The sequence below is a fragment of the Gracilinanus agilis genome, chromosome 6, assembly GCF_016433145.1.
Source record: "Gracilinanus agilis isolate LMUSP501 chromosome 6, AgileGrace, whole genome shotgun sequence".
Classification (NCBI taxonomy): Eukaryota; Metazoa; Chordata; class Mammalia; order Didelphimorphia; family Didelphidae; genus Gracilinanus; species Gracilinanus agilis.
The window spans coordinates 198589670-198597850 of NC_058135.1; the positions used below are offsets into that span (position 1 = coordinate 198589670).

An 8181-nucleotide genomic window follows, 5' to 3' on the forward strand; every position below is an offset into this window, starting at 1 on the left:
ATTTATCACACAAATGAATAAAATGATGTTGTCATAGGAAATGACAATTCTGAAAAAAATCTCAAAACTTTCTCATACTCTTCAATATTATTGGAATATTTTCAGTTCTACTCATTAGGAAAATAAAAGCCTAATTTTCACTACTAGAAAATCTCAAGGGGAGAAAAGACATGAAATATACCTCTCTCCATGGAGTATCATCCCATAAAGCTGTAAGTGAAGGACACTGAACTTTATTAGTCCAATGAAATACAGTGTGATTGAAGAGAGAATTTTTTTGATCAATAAAGAATACAAGCTGCCAGATAAACCCCACCTTGATTTATTTTTTTTTGCTGAGAATTAATCCATATTTTTTAAAAAGTCTTTTTCAATCCCTATATGTGTTTTAACATGCACACAAATACACACACTCATGGGAAAAAAAGCATGTAACCAATTTTTTCACCTTGCACTTAATGTTTTCAGCAATATTTTAAAATTTTATTCTTCTTAAGTTAACAGTGTGTTTTCACCTAAGCACTTAAATTTATGATGTTGCATTTGAACTCTATTAATATAATTATTATACAATCCACAAGTGCCATGTACTTAAGCTGTCATCCTAATGTCAAGTGCAAGTTATTATAATTTTTGTTTTACATTTCATCTCCTGAAAATTTTGCTGCTGTAATAGATCTGTGAATATAGTGACATGCCTAGTCAGAATGACAATTTAAAATCTAGTTTTCAACATTTACTAGCTATGTGTCCCTGGGCAAGTTACTTAACTTCTATCTGCCTAAGTTTCTTCAGATTGTTGTAAGGATAAAAAGATATGGTGACACTTTAAAGACCTTAAAACACTACTAAGTACGAGGTGCTATCATTAGTGTTATTATAATTATCATCTACTAGTACTCTGAGTGATGTGAATATATGTTGTGCTATAGAATAGAATTCTTTAATCATAACCACCTGTATCAATGATGAACCTGTGACATCTGATTCTGGGTATTTTATATTATTAAACACTGAAATTAAATTTCATCCTGCTATCCAAAAAAATCTTACTGAAATTCTTTGGTTCTGTGTTCTTTCTTCTCAATGGGAAAATACCTGGGAGAGTTATATTGATATATCATTTTGGTTGAAGGTATTGTCAGTTTTAAAAACACTGGATAGGAAGAATACAAATGCTAGGGCAGCACCCCCAAAAACTTAAGACATGTTCTGCTTCTCTTCTGGACAAAAGTTTTTCTCCCTGGACAAAGTTGTAACTAAGGCAACAAAAAGTATGACCAAAAAACAAAAACAAAAATAAAATCCCAAACACCTTAGAAGGATATATTTAACATCTTACATGTAGATATTTGTTCCCCATCTATTTGTAAAAATGAAGACAATTTGAGAGTGAATACTTTATACAATCACCTTTACTGTTTTTATTTAAATCTGCTCTCCAAACATTGACAATCAGACAAGTCACTACACTATTTAAACATATGAATGGTAATTACAATGTAAAACTAGCCAAAATTATAGTAACCAAAGCTTAGTCTATTAAAGATGCAAGTTACAAATGAGAAAATTCACCTGAAGATTTTTAGGAAGGATACAAGATCATGTAATCATTGTAGTTAACCCATTGAACTGTTTTTCAAGACTTCATTTTGAATATTTCAAGTTTATCTCTCAGAAACAATTTTGAAAAGCTCCAGGCTCCAAATGAAAAACAAAACTGAATAGGAAAGACCATGCTCACAGGGTTGGTGGACTCTTTGTTGTGCACAGAAAGCTCCTGCTTTAAATCCAAAATGGTTGGTTTCAAAAGGGCTTACATAGTTTGGGAAATGTGTGCATTCTCACAAACTATGAACTATTTCGCATACAAAAGGAGAAATATTTGAAAAGTGTATCCACAAGTTTCCTAAGAAATGGTTTTGAATTCCAGAGTCCCAAGGAGATGAATTGGCTGTCAGATAACAATGTGCCTCCATCAGATGGACTTGGCAGTTGTAAACAAAAGGAATTTTCTCAGCTTTTCCTCACAAATATGAAATATTTGCTCTTAGCCAACAGCTGGGCTGATTTAAAGAGGTCCTGCATATATATTAGTTTTCATTCAAAATTACAAATCCTCTTCCTCCCACCCTGCAACATCTGACTGAGTCTTAGTATAATGGAAAATTGTTCTAGGATGAAGTGAAATTCCCAGGGGGGAAAGTTTAAAAAAAAATAGGACCTACTTATAACCCTAATCAAATTTCAGGTAACAAGAAAAGCGACTAATTATTTTTTGGAAAATATGGTTAAAATTCTTCAAAAGACATTCAACTTAACCTTCAAAAGAACAAGAAAAGGATTCAGTTCATTGAATTGTCCTATTGATTTGTACTTATTTTAAAATAATAAATATTATATATTAAATTTTAAAATAAGAAAAATAAGATATACCATTTTAAGGCATGAAGATTTTAGAAGATTTTAGAAGAACTTGTAAGTCATTCATAAAAGAGTCTAAATGTAAATTAATTCATCATAAGTGACTACTAAAAATGACTGAGTCCAAAATGACACCTATTACAGAAGAAGACAATTGCTCACTTTAAATTTATTTCCTTAAAGGTAAATCTCTATATAAAATATTTCAAAAAGTAATGAATGGATCAAAAAATGACTTTGAGTAACTAGTGTTGATTGAACCAGAACCATAAATCCCAGAAATCTTCAATCAGGCCATAGGACCATTCTGATGTCTTCTAAGTAGTCACTAACCAGAGTTCATTGTGAAATAAATCAACAAAATAAAATATCTCTAAAACTCAGTTTCAAGTAGTGATATGTATATTAATTTCAAATTATAGCAGTATACTTAACATAAAAGTTATATATTATTATATATAAAAATGTGTAATGTAATAAGAGGAATTTGTTTTATTAAGTTCAAGAGGGAAAAATTGTGTTCTACAAGTTTACCAACACTTTTTAAATGATCAAATCATTCTTCTTCACTTTTGGGTAATAAAAAAAGAACATGGCTTTTGCCCTTGGGCCTTCAGTGAACTTCAGTGTGTCCTAGTATATCTTATATAAATTACCATGTTTCACTCCTCCCACCCTGGGAACTTCTGATCTTACATGAAGCCATTCATGTTCACTCAGTAAGAAGTTTCTGTTCAGGTTTCCAACTATATAAAATTACTTTCCTGCTAAAGCAGAAGTACTGAAATTGTATAAAAAAATTGAAGCTCAAGTTCCCAATTGGGGAGTTGATGACATCATTTCCATATTGGAAAGAGAGTAAATATATCCATTCATCCTAAAAAAGTAATGTATGCTACTTAAGCTAACGATCAAGTCAGTTAGGCATATGACAAGAATACATAAATAGGCATTATACATTGCACTCTAGGTGCATTTATCTAGATACTATAAATATATGAATACTAGGAGGAAAATTAACATATTAAAGTCTAAACTCTGTTTTGATCTGCTAATTATAAAATTATCTAAGATTTAGTACACAAATACAAGAGTATTCACTTACATTTCCACTCATGTAATTCATTTTTCCCCTTTCCTATTAGCAAGGAATGTCAAAAGCTGCAATAAGAGTGTAATAATATTGTGAAAATTGATTCTTTTGTGATATTTTATTTGAAGCATTAATGTTCACAGAAAAAAAGTTTAAGAGGAAGTAGGAATTAAAAATATCTAATTCACTAAATGAGAAGGCAAAAATCGACCAAATTAAGATGATTAAGGATTTTTTTTAATTCCTATATCATATTTTAAATCAATTACTATGAGAAGAAATATCTTTTACATCCTAGGGTAGGCAAGTAATATAAAATATTGTGGATAACAAGAGGAATGTATCTGAGTATTGAAAACAAAACCACTGACTTCCAAGTCAATATCCTTCATTAGAAAATTAGTCTGTATTTTGAATTTTTCCTGTTATTTAGTAATACTTATTCAAGATCTCCACCTATTGTCTATTTATCTCAAAAACAATATATTCTTCTTCCTTTAGAATAAACAGTACAGGAATCAGAGTCTGGGGTTCTTAAAAAGTGCTTAGAATCTGAGTTAAATATAAAAAAAAGAAAGAATATCAAGTTATAATGTCATTAGTGTAAAATTAAAAGTACTTACAGTCTCTCCAGTTCTTTAAGATCCTGAAATGCTCCTCTTTCAATAGTACTAATCTTATTCTCCATAAGCTGACTGAAATAAAAAAAATAAACTTGCATTTAAATTCCACCAGGAATCATCAAACACCATACTTTAAGCAACTAATAGCTTATAATCTTCTTGTTTTTATTTACTTATTTTTAGGATCTACTGTCCAACTTAATAAATAGAACTTAGGGGGACAAAAGCAAGAGAAAGATACACAATTTACAAATTTAATGGCAGAGACTAAGGAAATTTCTATGGCTCAAAACTACCATTTAAATACTTAAAAACCTTTTTTAAGAATACTGCTTGCCTTAAAGAATAGCAAATTGAAGTAGTTTTCTGATTGTTGTATGGCAGGCATATATATGCAAAAATATGTTTGTGTACATATGCATGTGTATACACATATCTCTGTGTAGATAAGTGACCATATGTATACACATATGTACATGCATCATGACACATGTGCATATATACATATGTGTGTATTTGCTTCCTTTAAACTAAAAAAAAATCAATATAGTAATACCACAATTTTTAGTCCACAGTTCTATGCCAGCACTTGGCTGAATATGATAAAAGCCTATCTCTTAACACAATGACATTGAAAATAATTACATATTCAACAAAAATATAAATAATCAAAATAATATATATAGTTACAGTTCTTCTGTGGGTAACAACAATTTTATGTTACATAAATATTAAATTATAATTCACTCACAAGCAATAAGTCTAGTGGATAAAGAAATAGTCACCATTCTGCATTTCCCCTAAGGTACACATTTCACCAAATATTATAAACATCATCTCTAGAACCCCTAAAAGGTAAGCAATTCTTAAAAAAGGATATTTTCTTAATAAATATAGAGAATTTTATTTGTAGTTGAGAGCTTATAGAGGAACTGTTTCAAGTTTGGGAATAAAGTACAGAACAGCAATTCTTCTGTTGCCAAAATCTATACTTTTAAGAGATTAAGTATTTTTACCTTCATATGCAGGCACAGATTACTTTTTTTTCCTAGTTCACTAAGAACCCAAAATATACTGATACTGAGTACCTTAATTCATAATGAAAAATTATGGTTCTGCATTCCATAGCAATCTTCCAACAATTATAACAGTATCTTGAAATTAGTGTGTTATTTACATGATATTAGAAAAGGGAAGAATAGAAAAGAAATGTAGCTAGCTTACAGTTTATGTTTGTGGCATTGAGAAGGCTTTTAAAGGCTCCCACAAAATACACAACTGCAAAACAAATTTTCACAAGGCATTAAACTCACACTTACAGAACTCGGAGGTGTCTAAGGCCAGCAAAATCCGTCTTTGTGATTCTTGTTATGTTATTTCCATTCAAATCCCTAAGAGAAATAAGACCAATGAGATAAGTCAATTTTCTATTTCATTGTGGATTTTTAATAAATAATGCCCAAAGGGGAAGAATTTTATGTATATTAGAGTCAATTTTCATCTTGTTAGTTTAAGAACTAATTCGGGGGAGGAGGTGATTTCAAAAGAAGTTGGAAAGTATTTCCTAACTTTTCAATGAGAGAAGTTTGAAAAGTTAATTTATTCTGACATGACTGTGATTCAAATTAAGTACAATAGGATTGATATCACTCAAGTAGTACTCTCAAAGTTCTTCTAGTACTCCTTCAGATATTAATAGTATTTTCTGTACTTATATAGGAATTATAATGTACTCAGAAGTTTTCTTCAAGAAGTCAAAATAGCAATTTGTTCAAACTGACCAGGCAGAACATTGAAAAATACATTTAGAAAAAAAAAATAAAACCACATAGCATCTTGTGAAGAAACTTCCCAGGGCAAGCCAAAGTTAAAAAGTGCCATCAAAAGGAACAAACTTCAAAGATTTGCATTTACAAGCATTTACCTTCCAACAAGCCTATGTTTGTATGAAAACTAAACTCTTCATTTGCAGCCCAAGGAACCCCACTGTGATTGTAAAGTGAAAACTCCTTGCAGAGGCAATAATGAAAATAGGATTCAGGCCCTGACATTTTTGTTCAGATTTCAGCACTACTTTTCCTTCTGGAGTTACTACCTCCTTTTCAGGAATCTTAGGTCAAAATCTAAACTTTCCCTGGTTCCAATCATTACAAATAAAACCAGGCTTTGCTGGAGTCTGAATGTACTCCTTTATAGAAGGAAACACTATTGCAGTGAGCCTTGCCTTTGACTTTGTTATATATGTACAAAGTGTATGCTTTTTTAATACTAGTATTTAAAAGTCTAGCTGGTTAAACTTTCTTCTGAAGAACTTTACAATTTCCTCCCCTACCCCCCCCCAAAAAATCAGAGCCCCCTGAAACTCATTGGTATTTCTTTTCTAAGTGCAGTTTCTCTTTGTTGAGTAAGACATGTTTGTACTCAAACCTTTAAACTGTTCTGAACAGCATGAAATGGCAAGTGCTAAAGAATTTTGAATCTGGTCTGTTTTCTTCTTTTTCATTTGCACATTCCTCAGAAAATTAGCACTAGGTTGTTTCCCAGACTATTCCAGTGTATATATAAAATACTTTAACATAAAATTCACAGGGATAAATTGAGTGGATCATATATTGACAAGAAAATCCCTGCTAAAGAGACAACTTGCCCATAACTGATGATTGGGAAAGTCATGTGGAGGAGTAGTGGAGGATGGCCAGTGGTGGAAGCCATTTACAAAGGAAAAAGTGGGGGAGGGCAAAATCTGGCATCTTTGCCGTTTGTTGAGCAAAAAATAATTTGTGATTCGTGAGAAAAAAAATGTTCTTATATGGAAAAGTTGTCCTGTATATTGCAGATTTGTTGGCTAGTACCTGAAATTTCCACAGCTCTACATAACATAAGAGGGATTTTGGGAAAAGATAAACAGTTATAAATGTCAATTTCCCATCTGCTCCACAAACAGAGGCCAGTGAAGGGAAGTGTTGGGCAATTACTTGGATAATTCAGGTAATTCCCTCCACCACCGTCTCCTAAAAACACAGTTTTGCCTGAGGAAAAAAAAAAGTAAAATAACTATGACCAAAACGTATGAAAATGTCGGGGTGGGTGGGGAGGAGGGACTTAACTTGGGTAGGGGAGAGAAAGAAGGGGGAGCGTTGCTTAATTGCTTATTACAGATAATTGCCTCAATTCTTCACTTCACTGAACCAGGGCAGACCTATACAATGATCTTGTGGACCATTCAAAACGGTTTCTGGCTTTATTTCTTTATTACATACTTCTAGGGTTTTGAAGGAGGGAGAAGACGAGGAAGGCACCGATGGAGAAAAACACAACTGCCACATAAAAGAGAGATAGAAATGGCAGGGGGCGGGGAGGGGGGGCGGGTGTCAAGTCGCGAAGAAGCTGGCAGACTTCGTTAGGCATCTCAGAGCACTGTGGCCACTCGTTTACCGTCAGAGTAGCTCCTCCACATAAGTTACAATGAGACTCAAGCTTTTTTTTTGTTTGTTTTTGTTTTTGTTTTTGTTTTCCGGCTTTGAAACTTCATCTAGGAATGAGGAAATTTTATCCCAAACTGTTAGGCTTTTTTCAGGTAGATCCGGATTAGAAAAACGCCTAGTCCTAACGAACCACCTCTTCCAGGACGTTAGCAGAAGGAGGAGGGGAGGAGATTAGGAAGGGGGGAGCGGTTCAGAGGGGGAATTACTTTCTCCTCGATTCTGCGACTTTCAGCCTTTCACTGAGCTGGCTCGCTCCTCCTTAGGTCCTTTGATAAGCAACAGACCGAGCGAGACCAGCAACCTCATTACTCCCTTATTATCCCTCCCTCCTCTTTCTAGTGTGAAACACAAAGCAGTGGGACTAATGTTTTAACTTCTTTCATGTCGCCTAACATTACGCTGCGCAAGCCCATGATGAGAATAGCAGCGAGGCGGTCCTGAAACCAAACCGCGAGTGTCAACAACAACGGGGCACTGGGTTTGGTGTAAAAATGTCACATTTCCCTTATTGAGTCCACTTCTCTCTCCGGCACTCCGCCCTCCCACCTCCCGCCCC

General features: G+C 33.3%; 1 protein-coding gene across 6 annotated transcripts in view; it reads right to left on the bottom strand.

Moving 5' to 3' along the window:
• Positions 1-8181, bottom strand: part of SLIT2 (slit guidance ligand 2) — a 383740-nt gene that overhangs the window by 374128 nt on the left and 1431 nt on the right. For all 6 annotated transcript variants that reach the window (XM_044681359.1, XM_044681361.1, XM_044681358.1 and 3 more), the window contains exons 2-3: positions 5460-5531; positions 4141-4212 (exon numbers count right to left, since the gene is read on the bottom strand). In XM_044681359.1, the coding sequence (XP_044537294.1) occupies positions 4141-4212; positions 5460-5531 (144 nt within the window). The remainder of the gene's footprint in view (positions 1-4140; positions 4213-5459; positions 5532-8181) is intronic.